This window comes from Triturus cristatus, chromosome 9 (genome assembly GCF_964204655.1).
Source record: "Triturus cristatus chromosome 9, aTriCri1.1, whole genome shotgun sequence".
In the NCBI taxonomy this organism is placed as follows: Eukaryota; Metazoa; Chordata; class Amphibia; order Caudata; family Salamandridae; genus Triturus; species Triturus cristatus.
The window spans coordinates 392,333,856-392,360,687 of NC_140592.1; the positions used below are offsets into that span (position 1 = coordinate 392,333,856).

The following is a 26,832-nucleotide window of genomic DNA, read 5'->3' on the forward strand; positions in this document are numbered from 1 at the left end:
AAACACATTCTGGAGAAGAACATTTCCAGGCACAGAGCAAAGCTGATCCTGTGATGTGATCCTCAAAGCTGATCTTTACGGTATGGGGTTCCCCATTCAAGCCTAAGAGACCTTCTACTAGTCTAATATTAGTTTACTACCGAAAGGAAGGTGGCTGTATGCCACTGTCATTTATACTATGATTTCTCCTTCCATTTTCTATGGTATTGTAACAATGCTGATGGTTTTAATTATAATAATTTGTCTGCTTATGTTAGCCAAAGTACTGCATCTTAGGACACGTAGTTTATAAAATAAACCTTTTAAACTTAACCGTGTCTCGGATTACTTTGATGTGGATTGATATATGTACAATAGCGAACAGATATTTCTGATTCCCACCATTCCTGAGAATACTCTAAGTCGCTTGTTCTGAGTTGTCTATACATTGGGACCTCCGAGATAATACGGATAACGAATGGGACACTTATGCTGGTCGGATAGGGGTTCTGGGTACTGAGGTGAGTTTTTGGTATGCCACAATTCACTGAGGTCCTGGTTTCCTGCGCATAGTTCTGTGCATGAGCAGAATCCCTGCAACAATCGCATATTGCTGCCTTGAAACACTTGTCCGAACTAAATGATGCTAGGGTTTGTCTTAATGTAGCACTTTAATAAAAATGCAATTCATATACGCAAAAGTATTGTTGTACTGACATTGTGAGGACACAAGGATTTTAAATGGACTGCACCCCTTTTAAAATATTTTAACTTTGGCTCCATGTTGTATATTAAGTGTCTTATTGTATTATCTTTTACAATGTGTTACCCTTCATGTGTATTGCAATCAGCTTTTTATTTATGTACACTTTTATGCTCGTTTTACACATACCGAATAAAGTTTATTGAATTTGGACTAAGATCAACTGGGAAAATTGCAAAGACTTGCTAATATGGTCACAGTTGTTCCACTTCAGAAGATATACAACTTAAATAAGTATTCCACATTAAGTTTAAAAACTGCAAGGAGTGCTAAAATGGCATTTGCACCAAGCTGTAGTACATGCTTTTGGGGAGTTGGTTTGCACTCAACCATGCATTTCTAAAGATGACTATATCTAAAACTATCCGACTATGCGTCAAAAGCAGCAGTGCAGGACAACACTAATTTATCATTTAGCAGTTCAGATTGGGCTACTCTTCCTGGAGTTCTCTATGCATCTCTCAATGTCTTGCCAACCACCTCACCCAAAACCCTTTAGTACCGGTCCACATTCACTTCTCCACCTAATGTGTTACTCTCCCCCCACCCCCCCCAGCCTGTAATTAACAATGCGGCACAGACTAAATAAGTTGTGGAATACAGATCGTGGTGTAGATCTATACTCAGAAAAGCTCCAAGCATGCCAATGACAAAAGATTAACTGAAGACTCACAAATAAGATGAGCTAGACAGTTTGCTTTTTTGAACAAGTATTTATTAACACTTTGATACGAGAAAACTTTTAAAATTGCAATCCTCTGATTGAAATAGAGAACACAACTGAAATATTATAAAACAAGAACGTAACATATCTGATGTACAAGAAACTGAAAACGGAGGAACACAAATAACCCAATGGCATCCACTACAAAGCATTCACACACCAAGGGGAAAATAAAATTAGCAGTCCGTCACCATGGTCGTAATCTATACAAAAAAACGATTTAATTTCTCTTTTTGCATTTTGATTATTCTGGGGGAAATTCAAATGATAAAAGCTTGTTAATCTCAAAAAGATAGGATTTTAAAATGCATGTTTGTGATTTGGGGATATGTCCGTTCTCCCTCAGCACCATTACATTGGACTACACGCTTCGCCTAAATTACTACAGCAAGAAAGTATTAAAAAGCAGACGTCTACATTATTAGGTTAAGGCAGACATACTGCACTGCAGCCTAGGCGCGCTCTCCACGGATCCGACGTGCCAACTGGATATCCTTGGGCATGATGGTGACACGCTTGGCATGAATAGCACAAAGGTTGGTGTCTTCAAATAGGCCCACCAGATATGCTTCGCTGGCCTCCTGTATTAAAAAAATTAACGATTAGAGGTCATTTTCTTGTTGCTTTGTAATTCAATAATTCATTGAGGCATTATAATTTGAATGTTTTTCCCGAATTTCTCTTAACATGCAGGATCTTGGATGTTGAAATAGACTCCTGAAAGTCAAACCTAGAGCAACCATGTGGATTATCAGCAAATAAATCTTACTTTTGAATACTGATTAGGGACCCAAACAATGGTTGGAAAAAAATATAGAACTTTTTGGGAAACTACCACCTACTAAACCGCACAATACATTTTACCACTGAATAGATCCAACACAGACCTGCCATGTTAGCTGAAACTCAAACTAAACTGCATTCCTTGTAAGTGAGCAATATTTGCCTAGACATTTCACGTTAACCTACAACATTCATGTTAAGAGAATACCTGAAACAGCATTTCCCTCAACAGCAAATTAACATTCGTCTTCCATTGTTTTAAACAGCACAAGATTTCTGCATTAAGATGCAACTGCACGTGGTTTTTGTACAGCTTTTCACTAGATCTATAATGAAATTAGATGGTGTACTACCAACATCTGTAAAAAGTGTCAAAAAGTACAAAAACCCATTAACAACGATCTCAATTTTGTTCAGGTAAACGTCTTATCTACTGCTTAGATATAAAGAGGTTTTTTTTTGTTTCCAGTATATCTTGTGTTTAGAAGTACTAGACTGGTCTCAAGAAGTCAGGTTCTGCATTATCCAGCGAGTTAGGAAAATGTCAGTTAACATTTGCATTTCCTCGCATCATCTAGACATTTTATTGAAGGTACAGGACAAGGCAGACTCCAAAATGCCCCTACTACAGCTGCATTTATTGGCACAGGTATCCCAAGTAAACTATGGTTCAACAACAAAAAAAAGCATTTAAATTAAATTGGGCCACTCATGCATACAGCATCTGTTAGGAGGTGCTCATGGCAACTACCCTTTAAATAACTTGTATATGGAAATCGAGACTTAGTGTCAGTTTACTCGAAACTGAGTGAAATAGTTAACTATTCCTGACTCCAACCCTAAAATATTTGGGAAAGATCCCAAATCCCCACACATTCTATTTCTCCATGTTATTGCAGTAAGCCATTTAGGTTATCATGACTGGACATGATGGAAATCCCTCAATAAGAGAATCATACGCAAGCCAAACGTTAGGAAAGAGGAGCACCTGCAAGGCCCCAATGGCAGCACTCTGGAACCGCAAATCTGTCTTGAAATCCTGAGCAATTTCACGGACAAGACGCTGGAAAGGAAGCTTGCGTATCAGCAGTTCAGTCGACTTCTGGTACCTTCGGATTTCTCGCAGAGCCACAGTTCCAGGCCTGGGATGAAAGAGAAAGGTCAGTCTGATACTTGCTAAAATGCATACAATGCAAAAGCACAATGTGAGGCTGGAAAACACTAGAGTTACAAGCAGACTCGTAGTCTTTCCACATAGCAATAGGTCTTATCAAATGAAGTTTTTTTGTTTTTTTATTGTGCTCATGTTCACCACTTCTGTCAGTCCCCTGACCTCACCCTACGACTTCTTGTGAAACAAATAAACCAACAGTTATTTCCGGGTCTAATAACTGATGCAAACGATTAAGTGAGGAAAAACCAAGAGGACCCATAGAAGTAATACCCACTAAGGAGTGTCTTATAGGAAGTGAGTGTATGTCGGACACAATAAAAGGTATGACATGTTTGGGATTCATCTTTGTGTTACAAACAACCTTAGTACAATATGTTCAACCACACTCTCAACACTGTTTGAAATCTAGCTGTAGCTACATTGAGATGGGTAATGCCTTTAGCATGCTCAGACTAAGAATAATTTAGTTTGAAATCTCGACCTGTAACGATGGGGTTTCTTCACCCCACCAGTAGAGGGAGCACTCTTCCTTGCAGCTTTTGTGGCAAGCTGTTTCCTTGGTGCTTTGCCACCAGTGGATTTTCGAGCAGTCTGCTTGGTACGAGCCATTGTGAGATGATTTTACTGCAACAGTTGCGGCTGGGGAAAAAAAATAGAAAAGAAATTAGTTATAATAACCACAGTTTGGCTTGAAAAAGACAATCGTCCTCAGCGGTGTAATCTGCACTTCTGTATATGGTCACAATAAACGGATGACTATCCCACACAATGCAATATACCTCACCAAGAGGACAGTCGGTCTAGGTCACAAGAGAGCAAGTAACTTCCAGCTAGTTAAGCAAAGGTTGGTCGCACACTGCTCGTCACACCAGCAAGTTGCCCCAAGGGACTGTGGTAGATGTAGTTGCGACGGCGGGTACGCCTATGCCACGATGTATAAAGAACAGTATGTGTTGCGTTAGCCATCCCTGGACACGTGTTTCGAGGTAGTTGCCTCTCGTCAGCAGGGAGCAGGTCAGTGTAAAGGGGTGCCGCGTGGACTGCCAAAATGTAATTAAAACAGGTCAAGTACCTCTCATGGCGCGCAGGTGCAGATCTACGGCACCCCCCACACAGTCCTGCTCCCTGCTGACGAGAGGCAACTACCTCGAAACACGTGTCCAGGGATGGCATTTATTATTACACTTTGTAGCATAGGTGTACTCGCCGCTGCTACTCTATCATCCAGAATCCTATGGGGCTACTTGCTAAAGACCAGCGGAGTGCGACCCACGTGAAAAGTAACTTCCAGCTAGTTTTTAGGAATTGTCTGGCAACAATGCTGTACATACTAGACGTGTTGAAGTATGTGAGGACATCTACTCATTCAACAACTAAATATACCATAATATTCACAAAGCTAAAATGTCAGTAGTCTGTAATCCTCCTCTCACACGCAACTCAAGCCTTAACACTTCCCATCCGCATAACCCCCTGCTTATTCGGGCGTTAAGAATGTCGCAGGATAGGACTGCAGGTATAAGACGCCACCTACATTTTGACTTTTGGTTGCCGATGTAGTGTTGTGCAGGTCACTCCTGGAGTGAAGAGTTATCCACTGGGAAGGGAATATTGGTATTATTCTAATATCTAGAGGGGCAAGCTTGTTTGCACCCAGATGTGACATGCAGGGGATGAATAAAAGGCCACTGGGCACAACGGCAGTAATCCACCACTCCCCACCCCCACACGAACGGTTTGGGCCCGTTTCCTCACCCTACACTGGCAACAAGGTGCCAGAGAGCTGTATTGGCAGACCCGCGCTACACAACCCAAAGGTCTGCTACCCGACTATCAATGCTGTGGAGCAGTGATGCCACAGTGTGGTATGTCAGCAGGCCTTATCGCCCGCGCTCTGTGCACAGAAAGAAAAGCTATTGTCGTAGCAGAGACAACAGGTCACCGCTGGTGCAAGGCCTCCCTAGCGCCATGTGGTAAGCGCGCCAGCACTTAGCGGCCACCAGAAGACACTCCCTGCTTCGATCACTCGGCCAGTTCAGGCAGAAGAGCACAAGAGAGCACTGCATCAACACAGCATCAAGTTCAGAAAAATCAAAATAGAGAAAATGTGGAGAAAGAGCCCAACTAAGTCCTACGGAGGGGCCCCAGCATCGAACGGGAAAGCAGTCAGAATGGGAATTGAGGTCACAGCCTAGAATCAAACAGCAGGGCCCTGAAAGAAGCCCCAGCCCGAGACAAGCGCACAGGATGAGAACAGACAAGCACAGCTCACACACGAGGAGCAGCAGAACATGGAAAGACCCTGCACACCTCACAGCAACAGCCTGCACAACCAGCACCAGAAATACACACCAAAGGCAGCATACAGTCCGTCCATAACCAGATGCAAAGTCACGCTTCAAAGTAAGACCAAGCAAAGGGTATAAATGGCATATACTCGAACCCTGTATCATTGGACTCACAGCACCACACGCATCCAAATGGAAGACCTGGGACAAAAACTGAAACTATTTCAGAGCCACAGTCAGAGGAGGAGCGCAAAAGAGCCCCGTTTACCCACCTGGCTGAAGAAGGAATCTACAAACTCTACTGCACTCTCCACAGAACAGGACCACCCTACAGATACAACACCATTGTTGCAGCGATCATAGTTACGTTGAACCGATGGCAAACCCAAACTATGAAACGTTTTTGTTCGGGCAAGAGGCAGGAGTCAACGCATTCCCTGCACAGCTCAATGAGCTAGCAAGCACATGTGCACTCACCGACAAAGCTGAGGAAATAAGGGTGCACATAATACAAGGCTGTGCTTTGTCCAAATTGCAAGATCATCTAGGTACCTTGCATCCCCTCAATGACATGGACACTGGGCACGGTAAAATAACTATCCAGAGCCTCCCAAATAGAGGTCATTATACACAAACCCATCAAAGTGGAACCTGTTAATGTGGTAGGATCAAAGTGCACACCCAAACCACAAACTAGTGTGAAAGGGCCCCTGCAGATATCGCGGCGGTACCGCTTTATAGAATGCCCAGCCTGGGAAAAGACCTCTGCACCATGCCACAAATCCAACCAGCTGCTACACAAGCAAATCCTCCTGCTCCAGCAATCATGGAAGAAGGACCCACACAAGCATAAGCGACTGAAGAATGTGTGAGCTACTCATCTAGAAGAAGACATTGCAGCAAGCAACCAGCGTGACAGCATCCAGGTGGCCCAAAAGCAGTGTCGACCGGAGAGGGAGATGTTAAAGGCACACGTGGGCAGCGGGACAAAAGTGTCCAAGAAAATCTTAGAGGGCTTGCATAACATGTTATGAGCTCATGAAAAAGCCCCAAAGGCTGTCTCTTGAGGAACAACTGTCTGGTGATACCCAGCTGCCTAGTATCTCAGATCCTGCAGCTGGCCCACCCTGGATACCAGGGTATTGTTAAGACCAAGAATCGCCTACAAAGTAAGGTGTGGTTTTCTTGAATAAGCTCTAACAAAACATCATAAGAAACGGATGCACATCATAAACGGATGTGCTAAGCTGTCTGGCAAGGAGATCCACCTGCTGCTGTAAACATAAAAGGACCCACACAATCGTGGATATGTGCCAGCATGGAATTTGGCAGTCTCTCAGATTGGCGGAACGTGGTAGTCATCAGACTACTATTCGACATACTCTGAGATCGGAATATTGGGGAGCACTTCCACTCAAATAGTGATGCCCAAGCTAAAGTGATAACCACCTGTGAGCTAATGGACTGATTTAGCATACTGCACCTGCAGGCTCAAAACATTGACATCTATGTGGCTGCATGCCAATGGGAGATCGAGCAATTTATACAGACCATCAGCAAAATAATCTGCATTGCTCAGCATGATTGACACCTGTTTGAAGGGGCCATTTATATGTTCCTGTGTGACTACCAGCAAACCACACCATCCATGTTGGATACCGTAAGGTAGTGACAGCCAGTAGGCATTGGAATGTCGGTGTGAAACAAACTGTACGATGTGCCAAATCATTGACCATCAGGGTGGGGGGCACCATGCTTGTCAAAGACAGGCACAGGGGGAGCAGTTCTGGCTGTTATTTCAACCAGAGCTGTGGGGAGGCTAACAAGCTACAAGGGCTATGGTTACCCCCACCAGAGGTGGTAATCTTGCAGAACATTTCATTTTTCCAGTCAGTGTCCTGGTAGACCAAGATTCCGAAACTAAGCCTCCTAAGACAATGAGAGGGGAGATGATTGCTTCACAGGAGGTTCGGAAGCACTCGCTGACCCCCAACAGCTCTCCAGACAGAGCTGGTATTGAGGCCAGCCTCCAAAGACAGAAGAGCTGAGAACTGAAGGGATTAAATTGAGTCTAAGAAGAACAAAATCCCTGGGGCCAAGAAAAAATAAAGATTACTTGAAACCCAAGATGTCAAAAAGTATTTCTTAAAATAGGACAAAAATCTTTACCCACCAGAGGGGGCATGCTTCATCACAGGGTTTCTCCTCACACTGCAACAGCAAGTCATGGTGTGGGCTACAACTCCCACACTAATTTGGAGGAGCACTTCAGATGTTTTACTGTGCTAGGATATAACCCTATTGAGTCAGTTGTGTAGAGAGTTGCAGAGTGTAGTAAGTGCTGTGGTGCAAAACTACATAAACACGTGATTAAAACGGACTGCAAGACAGACTATGCTTCATTGTGGTCTGTCTGGGTCAGGATTAAAAAATGAATAGGTTGTTATGGGGAAATCTACCCACTCTACTCCAGAAGACCGCATTATTTTATTTATCAACCTCGCTGTTGTCAATGTGTACCCCTGTTTTATGAATAAGCACATTTAGCCTGTATTATGGTTGTTTCCAACTGCTTGTGCCAGCTAATGAACAAGTTACTTACTTTTGGCAATTCCTTATCTGTTAGAGACTATATCTAGCAGCAGATTCCTTACCTTTGAATTTCCAGGCATCAGATTTGATATGGAAGATTTTTCTTGAGCAGTAACCATGCTCACAACTAGATTGTGACATTCATGTCAGCACGCTTCATTCGCAAAGGAAGTAACGCCTGCTACACTTTTATAGGTGACACCCAGGCAGGCTGATGTCTTCCACCACTTTACACGCCAGAAGCACATAACAAAAGAAGAACATCGACCACTGGTGTGGAAAACTGGGGCCCTGAAACAAATAGGCCATGTCCCTAGAAATCCATTCACGGAGCGGGGTAGATGCTTCGGTAAGGAATCTGCAGTTAGATAGTCTGTACCAGATAAGGTGCTACAAAAGGTAAGTAACTTGTTCATCTGATAGACTTCTAGCTACAGATTACTTCCCTTTGAATAGATACCCAAGCAATTTCTACCTGGAGCTGGGTCTGCGGATCAATTTAACACAAGAAAGTCCTGCAGGACTAACTGGGTTAAGTGCCCATCTCAACAGAACTGGCTGTCCAGACAGTAATATTTGTTGAACATGTGCAGGGAAGCCCACGTTGCTGCATGGCAGATATCCAGGGTCGAACTCTGCATGCTTCTGCAGTGCAAGCGGTTTTGACTCTGGTGGAATGAGCCTGCAAACCTTCGAGGGATTGCTTCTTGGCCTTATATAGCAGATTTTGAAGCAGAGAACGACCCATCTAGAAATGGTCCACTTCTGCACAACCAGAAGCTTCTTCACATCAACATACCCCACCAAGAGTTGACCATCCAACCAAAACTATTGTGTGCGTTTACAGTAGAATGACAACAATCTTTTTGGGCCCAGACGGTGAAGTCACTCCTTGTCTTTAGAGGATTGTGGAGGAGCCCAACAGGTATGCAGGGTGACTGATTTGCCTACAGACAATAGGGTGACCATTTTTGGTAGACAGGAGGCCCACGTGCGAAGCCCCAGTTATAGGATAGACCGAGGTAAGGAGGCTTGGATGACAACACCTGCAACTCACTCTGCATGTGACCACTAAATAAAAAAAAAAAGGGGATGTTTTAATTGTCATTAGCCTGAGGGGACAAGTATGGAGAGGCTGTAAAGGAGCACACATTAAAAAGTCAAAACCAGATTACAGTCCCACTGAGGCATTATAAATGGTGAAGGAGGGAAGAGATGGGCATGACCTTTTAAGAACTCATGTACAATAGGGGACTTGAACGAGCGTTGGGTCTGGCAGTTGCAAACCTGCAGAAAGAACAGATAGACAGCCCTTAAGAGTGTCAAGAGCCCAGCTGGGCAAGGGAAAAAAGGAGTAATACTTCAGAAAGGGGGAGGGGGGCAAGAAAGGGGAATCAACGTCTTTTCCTGCAAATCATGACTTTTTCCACCGGCAGGCATATACAGTCTTGGTGAAGGGACGCCTAGAAGCCAAAAAGAGACTCTGTAGGCAAGGTCGAAGGCTGTCAACTGTCACCGCTCAAACTCCACGCAAGGCGGCAGAGAGTGGACAGGTTCGGTGGAGAACCCTCCCCTGCTGCAGCCACAGAAGATCATCCAGAAGGGGTAGCAAGATTGGAGGATCGATGGCCATGTTCAACAGCTTGGGAATACACTATCAGTGCCCAGTCTGGTGTCATAAGGATGACTTGGGCTCAGACGATCCTGATCTTATGGAGAAATCTGGGCAGAACTGGTATGAGCGGAAAGGCATACAGTAGGTCTGAGCTTAATTCGAAACAAAGTCTCAGAGCAAGAGCCGCCAGGAAACTCCTGCGCAAAAAACTGCTGACATTGCAAGTTTGACTGAGGCAAACAGATCTAACCTAGGCTCTCCCCACTGCAGAAAGAGACCATGTGCCACCTCCAGATGGAGACGCCATTCACCATCCGCTAGGCATCGACTGCTGAGTTAGTCTGCTCTGGTGTTCAGAGCAGCCCACCAGGTGTTGAATTATCAGGGATATGCCTTGCTGTTGCAGCAGTGTCCAGAGGCACAGGGCCTTTTGACAAAGGGTCATCAACCCGCCCTGTTTGTTGCAGTACCACAGGATGATGATGCTGTCCATTAAAATTTCTACCAGTCTTCCATTGATGGAGGGTAGAAAGGCCTTCAATGCCAGTCGGAACGCAAGGAGCTCTAGAAGGTGGATGTGGAGTCCGGATTCCACCGGAGACCAGAGTCCTCCGACCTCCACCTCTCCCAGATGGCCACCCCATCCCAGGAGTGACCCATCTATCAATACTGTTGGGGAAGGGGTCTGCCTCTGACAATTCCAGTTCGTTAGCTACCTCTGCAGGTCTTTCACAGTTCCCTCCAAGATAGGGGACATGTAGGAGCGATTTCCTTAAGGCTGCGCCCACTGGAACTTCAGGTCCTACTGCAGAGCCTGCATATGCTAATAGGCATGTGTCACAAGCAGGATGCCAGAGGCCATAAGACTCAGCAGCCTCACCAAAACCCAGGATAGAGGCTGAAGCATTGGTATCATAGCCTGAATATCCTGGACTCCCCACTCAAGAGATAACCCCGAAGCTACACTGTGTCCAGAACAGCTCCAATGAAAGGCAGCATCTGAGAGGGAAATAGGTGTGACTTCGGTTGATGGCCGTGAACTCCAGCGAGCGCAGGAGGTTCGCCATAGTCTAGAGGTGAGAGAACAGCCTGGGGCAAGTCCTCCATCAACAGCCAGTCATTGAGGTGGGATAAGACTGGCACCCCTGATCTCCACAGATGAGCTACAATCACTGCCATCATCTCGGGGAACACCCAATCGGCACTGGAAAGGCCACAATGGAGCACAGTGAAGTGAAAATGCATGTAGCATACTGCAAATCGTAAATATCGCCAGTGGGCAGAAAGAACGGGGATGTGAAAGTAGGCGTCTTGAAAGTACTACACTACCAACCACTCTCCTGGGTACAGGGCAAAGAAGACCTGGGCCATTTTGAATTTCTCCTTCTTGACAAAGAAGTTGAGGGACCACAGATCTAGAATAGGACAAAGGCCTTTGTCCTTTTTCGGAACAAGAAATTAGCAGGCCAAGGAACCACAGCCTATTTCTGGCACCGAAACCCTCTCAACAGTTCCCTTGGCCAAGAGAGCCATGACTTCCTCATGGAGAAGGAACAGAATATCCTCACTCAGCCAGTTGTTAGATGGTGGGAGGGGATGACAGAGGGAGCAGTCCCCTTCAAACGATTTGCAAAACCCACTTGTTCTATGCAATGGGCTGCCAGTGGGGCAGGTGATGGAAAATCCTGATGCCAACTGGATGTCCATCCATATCGAGAGCCCGCACTACGTGACTTGCCACGCTTTGAGCTCCCGGCCGTCCCGAGCTCATCGAAGGCTCCAGCCCCTTTACCGCCGACCCTTGGTCAACAGATCACAGCACATATGGCGCTGGATTTCCCGCTCCAGTACTCTTCCCTGCTCATACCGGCATCCCGGCCCCCACCAGCACCTGCGAGCTTGTCTGCACCGCCGCCCTGCGGTCCGGTAGCTAATTCTTTCACATTGTCGCTTTGGCATCCCCAAGGTGCGGACCCTGGATGCCCCTTCGCCTCATTTCCGTGTGCGCCTCAGCACCTGAGGTTCTCGGCCATTCATTCCTTCATCTCGTGGCCTCCCAGCCAACTTCCCAGGCATCCTTACCACCGCCTTGTCCTGAAGAGATCCCACTATCCGTATGGGGATCGAAACGTTGTCGACCTACGTCTCTAAACTCAAAACCCTACTGTACATTTGTTTTCTGAGTATGAGATGTTGATTTTACTTTACGTATTTAATGGGACTCCTCTTGAATGGGACCACTGTTCCTTGCAAATACATGGTGGGACAGGGGCAGATAAGGCAGGTTTGGTGGCTGCAGCTGCTGGGGGTGGAGTGGTGAGGGACTGACCAGACTGATGGCTACCCGACCCACACGGTCTTTGGGTACCATGCCCTTTGCCACACAGAGGCTGGGGAACACATGCAGCTCAGTGGCTGGGAGGGAATTGGCACAGTTGCAAGCCACTTCTGTAGCCATGAAAGGTGGATTGGGAGTGAAGTGGGGCTATATAAGGGCCCAAGGACTTGGCTGTAGCCTGGCTGTCCTTGAAGCGCTCCAGCGTCGAATCCGCCTGGTCTCGGCAGAGACAGGTGCCATCGAAGGGCAGGTCTAAGGGATGACTGGACATCCAAGTAAAAATCCAAACCATTATCAACCAGGTGTGGTGACTCAAGGCTATCGTCAATGAAACCTATCTGCCCAGTGAGTTGGAAGTGTTGCGTCCATAGCGGATAGTGAACTTTGCTGTGTCACCTGGCTAAGAGAAAAAAGCAAGATTGCCCCAGACATCTGTGCCAGCACCAGCTACAATATCTCCAGCTCTGCCCCGGTAGCTGTCTAAATACATGCTAACTTGTGCAGACTACCCTTCTATATACGGAGGGCACCCACTCTGAAATACTAGAGAAGATAGCCATTATCACCCCTAGTTTCGTTTCCTAGGTCTCGCCTAGCGGCGCAGCGCATGCACTGCGCACCTTGGTGAGATCTATTGTCGACTTCGTTGCCGAAGGGGGACAGGACATGTGCACGTGTACAGAGGACAGGAGATGTGCACACGTACAGCTTGCAGCGTTATCACACCTCCTGCTCGCTCACACGCGTATGGCGGCGTTAGCACAACTTGGAGGACAAGAAATGTGCACGCGTACAGCCGGCCAGCTTTGCACGCTTTCAGTTTTGTATTTTTTTATTTCAGCATGCCATACGAACTATACGTTTCAAAATGGTGGCGGCTGCCGCTGCACATGCCCCTCGCGGGACGCTGCCCTTTCTTCCCAACCCCTCCCACCTCCAACACAGCATGAGCACTGCAATTATGGCCAGCACACAGGTACGAGACTGGCAGCTGGGTAAAGGTTTGAAGTGTACTTTACTTATGTCTGCTACTCTTGTTTTGTGGTTATAAATTTTGTTGTGGTTTGGTAAGTATGTAACATACCCCCTCCACCATGTTTGTGGGGAGGTTGAATAGATTACATCTGTGTATGTAGGCGCAATGGAAGATTTCTGCCGAGCAGGGGGGCTGTATCAATAAAGAGTGGGGCTGAAACGGCAGTCCCAGAGTATGCCCAGTACAGCGAACCTCTGTGTGGAGTCTTTAATTCTATAGGCCTGCCTGTGGCCCGGGCCACAGTCACAATCAGCGAAACCCAGACGCAGTCACCGGGGCCATCACTACACTGATCTTTGTCCAAACTATGTCAATCCTAGAATCAAACATGAGAACAAAGATACGGACAGGTCTAGGCTACAAACCCAGCACTCTACCAACAATTAAACAGACCCCCTCCCCATCCCCCCCATTCCCGAAGGGCCCTTCATTTCTGCACTCTAGAAAAACCGGCCCTCAAATCTGCAGTGGCGCAACATTCACGCAATCAAAGCAGAGCAAGCCCCTGCTTTTTGGACCCCATTCTGCTGAGGGCCAGCCTATCCATCACACTACAATACTCCCCAAAGTACCCCAACGACCTAGTAAGATTCAACCACCCACGGACCGGAATAGAGCGCAACGTCAGGTCCCCATAAGGTGTAGGACTCCGATGCCGTGTTATAAATGAGTTCATCACCCTCGGTAATCATTCCTCCTGCCTTCAACTGAGTGCTGTAACCAGACCAGGAAGGGGACCCACTTCATGTTATCACCACAAATCGCCCCCAGCCATGCCGCTGTACTTCGGCACCCAGCAAAAGCACTGCAGTTTTGCACTATGTGCTCTACAAGGCACCCCGCCGTGAGCACGTGCATGCTCTTCGGGGTCCAATTCCTAGTTGCGTCAGTTTTCTAGGGGTGCACTGCAGAGCCTCCCCAAGAGAGAAGGCCTGGTGCCCTCCGTGGGTCTCAGTCATACTTGGACGATACCCACGTTCAGGCGGGATTGGTTGTTCTGGGGTCAGCGCTGAGTATATGTCAGGAATCATTACTGGCCTCACTGGCCATCCCTGTGCTTTAATACCGCAAAGATGTATGGAATGGGTGTGTGATCTGCCCCGTGCTGCACGGAGCTATATTACAATGTCTGGAATTCCAATGCCCTGCAGTCACATCACAGGCAGAGCGTGGAGCAGGCATCACTTCAGAAGATTATATAACAGTCTGAAATTGATACACCAGCGCTTGTACCACAATGCTAATGTTGAGTGCATTGAATCGTGTAAGGATGCTTACAGCACTAAAGCCGTGCAGGCATCAGCGTGCAAGTGGGCATTTTTGGGCTAGACGAATGTGAAAACTCTGGTTTAGTTGCGTCTTAATTTCACAGAATCAGACATGAAGTGGATATAATGCACCATATAAGTACCATGAAACTAAGAGAATGTTATGTTAGGTTGATGGGGTGTGCATGATGCTCAGCGAAGGGTATCTTGGTGCTTAACATGGAACATCTAGAATGAAAACGCCATATGAATGCAATTGCAAGTCAATCAATGCAAAGTTATGAAAACTTTCCTAAAATGCATAAGGTTTGGAACAGATGAGTGGTCCCTTGAGGGAATTCCTCGAATGAGCAGAGGACTCCTGGAAGCGGTAGGCATGCTTTATTTATCTGATGGGATGAAGAGGCTCAGAGGCACTGAGAAGCACAGCCAGAAAAGATGTGCCTACTACAAAAGTTTTGGCTTCTGAACTGGTCCTTTTCCAGCTATAAACTGAAGAACAATAAAAGTAAAAAGTCTTATCGCACCTTAAAATGCCTTTATTGGCACACAGCATTCTAGCACTCTAACATATGGTACATGGAAATGCTGGCCTCTCAATATGTCCCATCAATGCGTAGATCTCTGGTCAACCGATGTGTAAACCATCTGCCAAACATGGTTCATAAGACTGTGCATGGGAGCAGATCACGTAATCAAACCACCATTTGCAATGCAAGGAGTTGCACATTTGAGAGAGAGTTTGAGATATTGGCATTGCAAATGACACTGCCCTTTATTTATGGGTTTTGAAAACCTGCAAGTGGTGCATAAACCTGCACTTTGTACTTATAGTTGTTGCTTACAAGAAGCAAGGCAGGCAGTAACTGCTTCTTTTACTGCCACCTTTGCTTTTCGGAAGCAGCGACTATAAGTACAAAGCACGTGTTTGCGCACCCCTTGCAGGTTTTCAAAACAAATAAAAGGCATTGTCATTTACAATACCAATAGCTCAAACTCTTGCAAATGAGAGTTATTGCATTGCAAATGCTTTGTTTTTTTAAAGTGCTAAACGTTTGTCTACCTAGACCGTGTTTGCCGCAACCAACTTCTAACCACGATAACCTTGTAAGATGCATTATTGTATAGCGTGATAGTCCTAAAAAAGAGCAGGACAATTAGGTGAAATGTTATTGTCCCTATTTTATACTGGTAAACGGCAATTATTGATAGGACAGAAATCTGTAAAATGCTGTGTGGTCTGTAACTTCATATTTGTTTATACTATACATGTGTCTGTTAAAAATCTCAATTTTTTTTTTTTTTTTTTGTTTTTTACAAACACTTTGCTATGTCTCTCCCATCGGCGACAGCCTGAGAGAGTATGGCCCATGCCTCCCCTGGAACCTGTGAGAAACCATGCACAGTGTTCAACAGAGTGTGGGAAAAATAGCCCAAAAGGAATGCTAGCCTGGTGAAAGAAAAAAAATAAAAAGTCCTTCCCCAAGCAGTCCAGCCTCTTAGATTCTTGTTAGACCTGGCCCTTTTTGCAGTGTTATCCCAAAACCTTTTGCCTTCCTCCTATATTTCTGACTTTAGGACTCTGAGCACTTGACCATTGCTGACCAGTGCTGTGTAAATTGTATTGGTGATTAGTCTATCCATGATTGACGCATTTGTTTTACTAGTAAGTCCATAGTAAAGTGCAGCAGGGGTGCCCAGGGCCTGTACATCAAATGATACTAATGGGCCTGCAGCACTGATAGGGCCACCCACATGAGTAGTCCTGTAAATAGGTCTTAGACCTGCCACTGCAGTGTCTGTGTGCAGTTTTAAACTGATATTTTGACCTGACAAGTGCACCTACTTGCCAGGCCCAAACCTTCCCTCTTATTATATGCATGTCATTCCTAAGGTAGGCCCAAAAACAGCCCCATGGGCAGGGTGCACTGTATTTCAAAGTTAGTACTGGTGTTTACATGTCCTAATAATGAAATACTGCTGCTAATTTAGTTTCACTATTGCAAGGCTTGATCTCTCCCATAGCGCAACATGGGGATTGCCTTAAAATATTTAAGTGAAATTTAGGAATTGGGAGCAGATAGAGATTTGGGGTCTCTAAACTCCCAATTTAAAACTACATGGTGAAGTTTGTTTTTAAATTGAGAGTTTGGAAAAGGCACTTTCAGAAAGTGGGTATTTTCTTGCACAACCATTCTGTGCCTCCTCATGTCTGTAGAATACACGCCTGGGTTGGCGGACAGCTGGTGTCTTGTGCATTCACTCTAGATAGCCACAAACACAAAGGGAGCTGGTCACCGACACCTGAATAGGGCTGTGCCGGTCCTCAGACCGAGCTGTCTCCATTACCTTGTAGTGTGTCTGGAGCCAGGACAGGGAAGGGTAGGGTCTTGTGCACTATAAAGACTTTCCTTTGAACTTTGCCAACTTCAAAGGCAGGAAGGGTTACAAGTATTGGACTTCTGACAAGCCAAAATCAGAACACTTCTGGACTTAAGGCCATTTTGTCAGTAGGAGCTGGATGCTGTAGGAGGGACTACCACTCTACCTGTTGCTTTGTGCTGGCCAGCCGCTTGCTGCTGCTCTACATGTTAGAGCCTGATGTGAAAGCTGTGGTTGATGCAACAATTGGGAGCTACCTTTTGGAACAGGGAGTGGCAACAGGCAGACTGGTAAATATATATATCTCATGAGTCCAGATGGCCGTATCATCCTTTACACCCACTCACGCAGCACTTGGTCAGCAGTTGTGAAACAGATGCTTTGCCACGAGTCTGGATTTTCGACCCACTGTTCCTTGAGGTCTCACTGCAAGAAAGCAACTGAGGCCGCGTGTCTTGACAGCACTACACTACCTCCCCCTTACAAAAAGGAAGAGGCGCATGATCTCCCCTGTGGCGTAAAGAACTGATGTATGACCTCCCCTGTGGAGTAAGGAACCGATGCATCGCTTTGCTTTTCTGGTGCATCACCTCCCCTGTGCCAGTTTCGTCTTTTGACGCATCCAAGGTACTTTGTGTTAAAAGAAACACATCCATAGACTACTATGGACTGAACTTATTTAATCTTTAAAGAGTGATATCTTCACTTGCGTACGTTTGATTTTTCTTGTTTTGTGCTTGTTTTATTCATATAAATATTGGCTATTTTCCTGAACTGGAGTGAACTCTAGTGTTTTCACTGTATTACTGTGCGCTTATGTACAAATGCTTTACACATTGCCTCTAAGATAAGCCGGACTGCTCGTGCCAAGTTACCAAGGGGGTGAGCAGGGGTCATCTTAGCTGGTTGACTCCCTTACCCAGAGTAGAGTGAGGGCCACCAATTGGGACAGGGTGCAAACCACTACCAGCTAGAGATCCCATTTCTAACAAATTACTGTCCAGGAGAGAAGTAGGGAGTGTGCCATGAGATGGGGAGGCTGGGACCACCAAGCTCTCCAGTCCAGGATAGGGTGTTTGGTGAGGAAGTTTGGATCCCTTGGAACGAGGCAGTGGGCAATTGTCCTACCCAGAGGAGCCGCGTGTTGGGTTTGGACCAAGTCTCCAAAAGGATGCCAGTGAGGGCATCATTGAACAGAGTAGCAGTTCCGATGTGGCGACACCTGCTTGTAGCACCTCTGTCAAGATATTAGTCTCGACTGCCACAGAGGGCAACTGCAGGTGAAGTACCTCAGCCACCGTCCGTTGCAGAATTGAGAACAATGGTCCCACCTCTGTAGTCACAGTGGGGGGGGGGGGTCATACCTGTATCTCAAGAGGTTCACCAGGCTCATCACACCAGTCCATGCTAGGATCTTCCTCATACGGCTGGTATTCGCCAGGGAGCAGTGACCCCTCCCATTCTTCCCAGAGTCCTAATTTGAGGGAATAGAGCTCAGGCTCCGATCTAGGAGGCACAGCTTCTGCCGGTGCCAGGCAATGTCCATCCGGCTCCTTAGCAAATTTGAGGATCAGAATGGGGATGGTGCCCTTGGGAGCAGCAACAGGGAAAGGCTGACCTATGACCAGCGCTGGTCCAGCGCCAAGAATGTATCCATGAGGACTGACTGGAGCTGGAGGCATGGAACCAGAAGGGCCTCCTCCGAACCCGCAGGCGTGCAAGCCGATCGAACCACTCAAAGATGAGGAGCATGACCATGTAAGATGTCTTTAGTTGGGAGAGGGTCGCTCTGGCACCCGGAAAAATTGGGGAGGTGTGGAGAAGGCACAGGATCTACATCACAGCCCGGGCTCAAATGTCGAAGCTCCCTTGTCTCACCAGCTGATGGACAAGAAGTCGAAGACCTCTTCGATTCTTTTTTCTTCTTGTGGTTCGACTTACCTGAATGTCCCGAGTACTTGGAGGACGACGACCTCAGACTCCATGAGCTCCATCTACCTGGACCTCGAATTACATTGAGTTGCACGCCGGGCTGCCATGAGCTAAAGGGAATAGCTCTCGCAAGGCCTTCGGATTCATGGCACAGAAATCTGAGCACAACTGAGTCGTGGTCATGCTCCAGACACCACAGGGAGAGAAGGTGCAAGCCTGTGTCAGACATTGGCCGATGACAGGCTCTGGAGGGTTTGAATCCTGCTTTCTTAGATGCCATCCTACACACCAGGATGACAAAAGCACACAACAAAATGCCGGAAAAAAATCCAGTCAGTGACTGAGTAGTAGCTCTTTTCCAGATCAGCGCTGACTGGCGAGGAAAGAAAATAACTGATGTCAGCGCACCTGGTGCACACAACACATGCGGAGCTGAATGACGCCACCTACCGGCGTGCAGGGGTACTGCTCATGAAAAATCTTTTGGATCCAGCCTGACGCTTGGGAAGTTCAAAGGAATCTAGGGCTAAAGGTCTATCAGATATACCTTTCACGCCAATCTATACATGCCATAATGGCTCCATTGAGCCAGCTGTTGGACTGTCTAGCTTGAATAGGAGGGCAATCTAACTTATGATAGTCTTGCATGTCCCGATTGGTTTGATTATATCATTTGAAGTGGGGAGCTTTGTAGTGTTACGAACATCCCTTCTTGAACAATGGAAGTGGTCCCCTGAGGAAGAGGATATTTGTAACACACCAATATCCATGGGGGCAAGGATGGTTGCACCTAGACGTGATGTGCACAGATTAATAAAAGGGCACAGGGCATGCCAGACTACTATTATCCACCTGCCTTGAGTAAGTTTCCTCATGCAACAGCCAAGAGCAAAAATCACTGACCAGATATTGGCCATTTCATGCCAGTTTAGCAGGTTAACTAGTACATACATTTAGTAGTGGGCTTTGAAAAGTCCTACCACATGCTTTTTGCTGGCATGGAGCGTGTGGTTATGCTCGTTATCTCTCGGAATTAACCACCCGGGATGGTTGCCTTTTTCACAAGTAAGAACTGTTTTTCTTAAATAAAAAAGGTATGGCACGTCCTGCTACTCAGGTCCCGCCCACTACGACTGCTGGTTCGTAGCCGTGCTTTGGTTGGGCAGTGTTTTTGTCTAGCGCGTGTACTACATGCCTGCGGTTTCTAAGTGGCATTAACGATAGGGTATGTGCTCTTGTCATGCAGTTTAATGGAATAGAAACTCGACAGCATGAGGCGGTTGAGATCTCACTCTTAAGTGGTGCTCACTTCGATCTAGGCCTGCGTCGCCTTCTCTAGATTTCTCTTTACCTTCGAGGCCTCTACTCCGTCCAATCAACTCCTGCTGTCCAGCCCCCCCGGCGCCCCCTCCGACCTGGCTGAAGCTCCAAGCAGTTGTCACTCAGCTGTCGGTGAAAATAACTGTCTGTAGGTTGGCCGATAGGCTTGGTTAGAAGGGAGCACTTTGGGGCTTTGCTATATTTCGGGATTGTAGGCTTGGTATAAAGTGTCGCAGAGGGCTGATGATCCGCGAGGGAAAATACCCCCCATTTAAAAAATAGCCATTGGTAGCCGAGTGCATAAAATTATTGATGGGGTCCGAGTGGGATGGGTTTATCCACTTGAAATGTGTTAAATCTGATCCATTTTAGGAATGGCAAGGTTATTTTTTAAATACAATAAACCCTTATGAATATACACAGGTTTATGTGGGATCTAAAAACTGACGGGTGGGGGGCTCTCTCAATGTAATTAAGGGCGCATTTTCAAAACACATATGCCAAAAATGGGTGCTTGGCATAGTGTGCCGGCCGACTAGTATTATGCTGCTTGTCATTGCATCTAGATATAGAATACAAAATGTAACAATACACCTACAAAAAGCCTGGACTATTGGCTTTGTCAGTGGTTGTTAGTTGCATAAGATAAATTAGCAACATCAATGGCTTTGTTGTATATATTATTGAAACAGTTTAAATTCTGAAAGGACGAGACAGCAAGAACTATTAAGAGTGTCTTTGAAGTTACATCACATGCAGTGAAGAGATGCACAGCTGCAGAGTTAAGATCTTTTTTCACCCTGATAGTAAGGGCAAAAATGGAGAATCTGATAGAGAACAGTCTCCGCACCGGCAGGACCCAGCCCACTTAAAGCCCTGGAAATACAGTTAGAAAATCTATGGTCAGTCACTACTCTCTGCCCACAAACTAACTTAAACTCACAACGATTACCACAGCATCATGCCCCTAGCCTGTCTACACACTACCTCCTTTGTTGATACTTTGCTCCCTACCAGTTCTGCTCACACATTGCTTCCTCTGCGGACTCACTGACTACTGGTTACACACTGCCCCTTCTCCTTGGAACATGCCCCATCTCATACGCTGTTTCCTGGCTATTCTGCTCATACTGGTCCCTGTTCTCCTCTACTCCCTCTGCTCCCTGACCCTTATCACACGCTGCCCAATTTGCACCCTGCTCCTTCGGCTCGCAGTACCATCTGATCACACACTGCCCCTTCTATGCACACAACCTCCCTTCTGTTCTTACACTTCCACTCTGCCCCTTGCCCCTTCTGCTCTCACACTGTTCCCATCTCACTGACTCCCAAATCGGCTCCCTGTGCCATCTGCTTGAGCAATCCCCCCTCTGTTCACAGACTACCCAACTGCACTCTGCCAAATCTACCTGCCCCCATTGACAACACACACTACCCCATCAGTTCCCTCAGGGCACAAGTCCTAAAAAAAGAAGTAGGGGACTAACCAAGTTAGGCAGTATGCAAGTGACAGTCATGGTGCTTGAAATCACAGCACAACATCATGGTGTGGCTTCACAGTTAGTGACATAAGATCTTATCACCTTACACATGTTTCGCGGGTCTATTAGGAGTACATTTCAGCTTATTATGAGATTTAACAAATGGAATTTTGCATCAGGGTTGTGCCAAAAAAGTGAAGCATCCCGACCCAAAATGTGAGCATCAACTTATACATTTATTTTGTAAAAACTCTTCTACCAAGAAATTGGCAACAAGGAGAAACGTGGCAGTAAATCTGTTCAAATTGGTTGCAAAGTCCACATTTTAAATATCTTAAGGCTATAAAAAAATTAAATTATGGCATTTAAAATTGTATTTGTGTAGATACTATCAGACCAGCACATGTGACATTCTTACAGTGCATGCATATCCCTTATATATAGGTTTGAAGAAAGTCAAAAACACTCCTCAAGTATTTGTGAAGAGATAACAAGCTGCGAGCCTTTGTTTCCCATCCCTTGCCTCTAGGTGTGACCGCTCAGATAGCTTCCAGCCAGGATAGTGGAACCAAAGGATGCCTGATGGCCACTTAAATTCTACTTCTTTATGGGCCCAAAGGAGTCTGAAATACAAAAGCCCCCACACTGCCTGCATGTTGCTACTCTGAAAGAGTAAACATCCAGGTGCAGCTGAATGCGCCCAGGTGCCTGGAAATTACACCTGTACAAGTTCATCATATTTGAGTGTGGCCCAGCTTCTTGCAGGGTGGAATGCGTCCACCCTGTGAAAATAGTGGGTGGACCCTGTGGATCCATGTGTACCCCCCGGCTTGTGCCCTGGGCTCCCTGCACCTTCTGCTGTAACAGCCCGACCTCGCACTCTACATAATCTGCTCCCTGCCATTTCTGCTCCTACACTGCCCTCTGTTCTCTTCACTTTTTGCTTGTACACTTCCCTCTTTTCACACACTGCCCCCCTCGGTTAACACACTGCTCTATGTACCCTTCTTCCTGTTCTCACACACCACCTCCTTTGCTCATACACTGCCCCTCTACTAACAAAACTTTCTGCTTCTCATGCCTTTTCTTTCATTGACCCTTCTGCTCTCTGCCACATCTGCTCTCTAACATCCCTTTGCTCTCTGCCCTATTTCCTCCTCGTAGAGAAGGAGTAGGCCTTCCCGACTGTCACTAACACACCGAAACAGCTCTTCAGTCTTCAGAAACAAATTATTTGGATTGCAAGACTTTCTTGAAGAGCAGTCTGTGATACAATGGAATTGCTCAAACCTTGTCCAAACCATCATAAATCCAGGGGAGGGAGGGGGCGTGTGTGTCAGTGTTCCATGCAAGGTGCAGTGACCCCGAGCGCGCACTGCCCTTAGTGAAGCGCGCACATCCAGGGAGGGCGATCGCACCGCCACTTAACGCGAGCGGCGCGAAAACTGGTAATTTTCAGCTTGCGGGGACGCGTTCCATAGCAAGTGGCTCCTGCACTTGCTACATTTCTTTCCGAATGGGCTACGGCTGCAGGCTGATGGTGGGCGATTCTTAAAATATTTGTTAATTGCAGCGCTATAGGGTGCTGCAATTAACAGGAATACTTTCACAAGTGCCTACAAATAGCCCTCAGCTGCGCTCCACTAAAACCAGCATTTGCAATGCAATAGGTCTCGCATTTACGCAAGTTTGAGCTATTGGCATTGTAAATGATAATGCCTTTTAGTTATGTTTTAAAAACTAAAACAAAAATAAAAGGCATTGTTATTTGCAATGTCAATAGCTCAAACTTGTGTAAATGAGAGACCTATTGCATTGTAAATGCTTGTTAATGTAGGGTAGGGTTGAGGTGGTTAGTCTTCCTCCTCGCTTTCGAGTCTTCGAGACTGTGGAAAGGAGCAGCTCAACCCTTACTGCACTCCTGCTGTTCGCAATCAATCTCTCCCTTTCTCGGGTCCAACACAACTAACACCTCTGATGCAAGGTATGCGCCCCTGAAAGACTGAGCGCCAAAGGCAAACAGGAACAAACAATAACACAAACCGCACGCAATAGTAAAAAAAAAAGTGCGGCCAGTCATAAAACCCACCGTCTCACGCCGTCAGTGAAAGATCCAATCCCGGTGGGCGTGGCCTAAAGCAGACAGGGTGGCAACCAGGAGGGACTAAAACCCCCCCCCAGTGCAATCAACAAAGCATATTCAGCATAATAAGTGACGAAAACCGATGCGCGCCAATGACAATTGCAGGCGGAGAGGACGCATAACTTCTGGAACCGTATAGATTCCAAGAATCCCTCGCATGGCGAGGGCAACGCATGCGCGCTGCTAACGCCAGGCGAGACCTAAATAGGAATGTTTTGGGTAGACAAAGCATGGATGAGATAAAGAATTAAATGAGTGACAAGAGACATTGCAGATGTAAAATAGACTGACATGCATTTCAGTTGACGTGGAAGGATACAACCAAAAACAGCCTGTGTCTAAAGAATCCCGAGCCAAAGACTAATGGGTGAAGAAGGATGAACCAAATCCCCATGGAGTATGTACATAATTCAGAATGTTTTCTCGAAATAGTGTAAACATCATTACACGCCAAACCTAAACATGCAACGGAATGAAGACCTGCTAAGAAAATGGGGGAATGGACATAAATTCCCCAAAAAAGGCAGAAGAATAATGCACACTTTTGCACTGTTGGCACATGGTTCCACCATTAGCCTCTCAACAATCTTATATTTGCTGCTAAGAAGCTAAGGGAATGGCAAGGTATAGAAATATTGTCCTTCCACTGCATCATCCCGACCTCTGAGAAAGGGGATTGCAGAGCCATTGCCAGGAGTACCAAATAGGCTTGGGTGTAATTCTAATTATGCCGGAGTAATTTCAGTAATTCTGCATTACCCTTTGATACGGAATTTCCAACAATAACGTGATTACGTCTGCTAACGTAATTAAGAGTAATGTGGGGGAAAACAATCCTACTGCAAGAGTACATTTAGCGACCACAGGTGTAGATTTAAGAATTGCATAATTCCAGTGGACATGGGTGCAGGTAAAATGGTAACCTAGAGATATAGGACTAATATGAAGATATTGTTAAGGTTAAGGTAAAATAAATGTAATCAATAGGACCAGGTTACGGGTAAGAGATAGGATTAGGAGATCTGAACGAGTTAAAGACAATAACGAGTTAATGCTGTTAGGGTAATTATATTTTTAGTGAAATGTATATACTGACGGAGGGGAAGCAAATAAGGCAAAAGTGATGAGATAGCGGTCAGTGAGGCCAGTGATGGCAGGAGAGGGATCGGTTCAGCCTCCACACAACAATGATAGGGCGCTAGTAGTCTGATGCCCTGCAGCACAAAATATTATCCTAGCATACTCAGGAAATAGTTTACTTCGCACTCTCACATGTAATCAAATAATGCTGAATGTGTTAAAGGTATTGATGAATTATTACTGATCGTCTTGTTTTATTGTAATTTAATGTACATTTTGCTTAAACTAAACAGTAAAAAAAAAAAATCAATAGAAAAAATAGCAAGTCTGGCAACAATGACCCTAATATATCGGGTAGATTTGGGCAAAGTGCGGTAAAAAGCAAAGGCACAACTTAACGCCTCGTCTTTAAATACTATAAAGTTAGATTTATTTTACAGCATCCTGTACCATAACCCACTCTTTAAGGTATGCTCGCTCTGCTAAGGTTACCAGATACCTCCATGACACCAGGGCATCATGTTCCTAGCATACTTCCTCTCTTTTAAACCACTACATCTTTTTATATTAGTCTAATTGGTTCATATGATGTCACGGAGCTCACAAATCCCAGAATGCATCAGCTTGTAAAATGAAAGTCCACTATTAGAACATGGTATGCCTGGTGGCAGCTTCCTATCCTTGGATATCCGCCCAGAATCCAGGCACAAGTACAATTAGTGAGAATAATCATTTTCAGAGGGAAGCACATACATCCAGTTTGTAAATTCCATGGAAAACGTTCTATGCCGCATTGTAATCTGGGCCACTTGAACTACACTACACGATTCTATTACCACGACATTGTCCATCTAATTATAGAGTTACCGCAATTGCCCTATAAGCCTCCATCGTCTACATATTTTCCAAATTACAACAAAAAATGTTTCTAGTTCAAGGGGATGAAAATTAGCTTTTTTACACGCAGCTGGTGATAGAGCGTAGTAGCAGACCTGTTGGAAAGATTAAGTTGCCACCTTGTTGTATTCAGGTATTAAACGATTATAAAGAGATTAAACTTGGGCCCTGTGGTACTAAAATGTGTTAAAATTACAACATTATGGAATAATAGTGCATCGGGAGTATCTCATTTTGCCACATAATTTGTATTCTCATGCCTCAGAGAAAAACCGTATGATGCTTCATTGCCGCACAATTAAACAGGTCCTTGCTATAGTAAACTCTAAAGGCAACGCTGCTTTGTGAGTTGGTACAACAAGACACACATCACCCAAATCGTTTTACCATCACAAAAATATTTTTCATCTGTAAAGACTCATCGGAGAGCTGTAGAGGCTGCTTAGTTTATATTCATGATGGGTCAGCCTTCTGCCACGATGGGATGATGTCCGGCAGGTGTGCAGGCACGCATTGCCTCCCACGGTCCTGTTCGCGTGCACGGAAGCATCTCTTACCGTCCTAGTATGTCAGCATGCACTGACTCCTCACTGAGTTTGCTGCCGCTGCTTGGGTCTGTGGACTGCCAGCTGCACTGCTGGCCTCGCGCTAGGCTTATGAGAGAGGAGACAGCAAGAAAGGACGGAATTAAGTTTCCGCCAAGGAAACTCCTCCCTTATCCAGAGTGGGTGCCGGCTGCTCCGTCTGAGAGCGGAGTGCTGCAGTAATGTTCAGTTTATTTAGACTGGAAAAGACGTGGTCTTCCTGCAGATCCCTCCCTTCATTCTGTCTGCAGTGTTGGCGGCTGGAGCGTACGGAGTGTTTTTGAAGGCACTGGTTGTGAGTAGCGAGCGCGACTCCACGGACACACTGTGCTTGTTGGCGTATCCTTATCTCCTCATGTTCCAATAAATACTTGGCGTCAAGCGGAGATCTTTCTCATGCATTCAATCAAGGGGTTCTCATTGTTTTAACAACTATTATTCGCAAACTTTGAG

General features: G+C 45.9%; 1 protein-coding gene across 1 annotated transcript in view; it reads right to left on the bottom strand.

The window, feature by feature from the left end:
* Positions 1 to 1,435: 1,435 nt before the first annotated feature.
* Positions 1,436 to 26,832, bottom strand: part of LOC146798018 (histone H3.3A) — a 29,812-nt gene continuing 4,415 nt past the window's right edge. The window contains exons 2-4 of the mRNA XM_085625250.1: positions 3,905 to 4,062; positions 3,238 to 3,391; positions 1,436 to 2,047 (exon numbers count right to left, since the gene is read on the bottom strand). Of these exons, the coding sequence (XP_085481376.1) occupies positions 1,919 to 2,047; positions 3,238 to 3,391; positions 3,905 to 4,032 (411 nt within the window). The 5' untranslated portion in view covers positions 4,033 to 4,062 and the 3' untranslated portion in view covers positions 1,436 to 1,918. The remainder of the gene's footprint in view (positions 2,048 to 3,237; positions 3,392 to 3,904; positions 4,063 to 26,832) is intronic.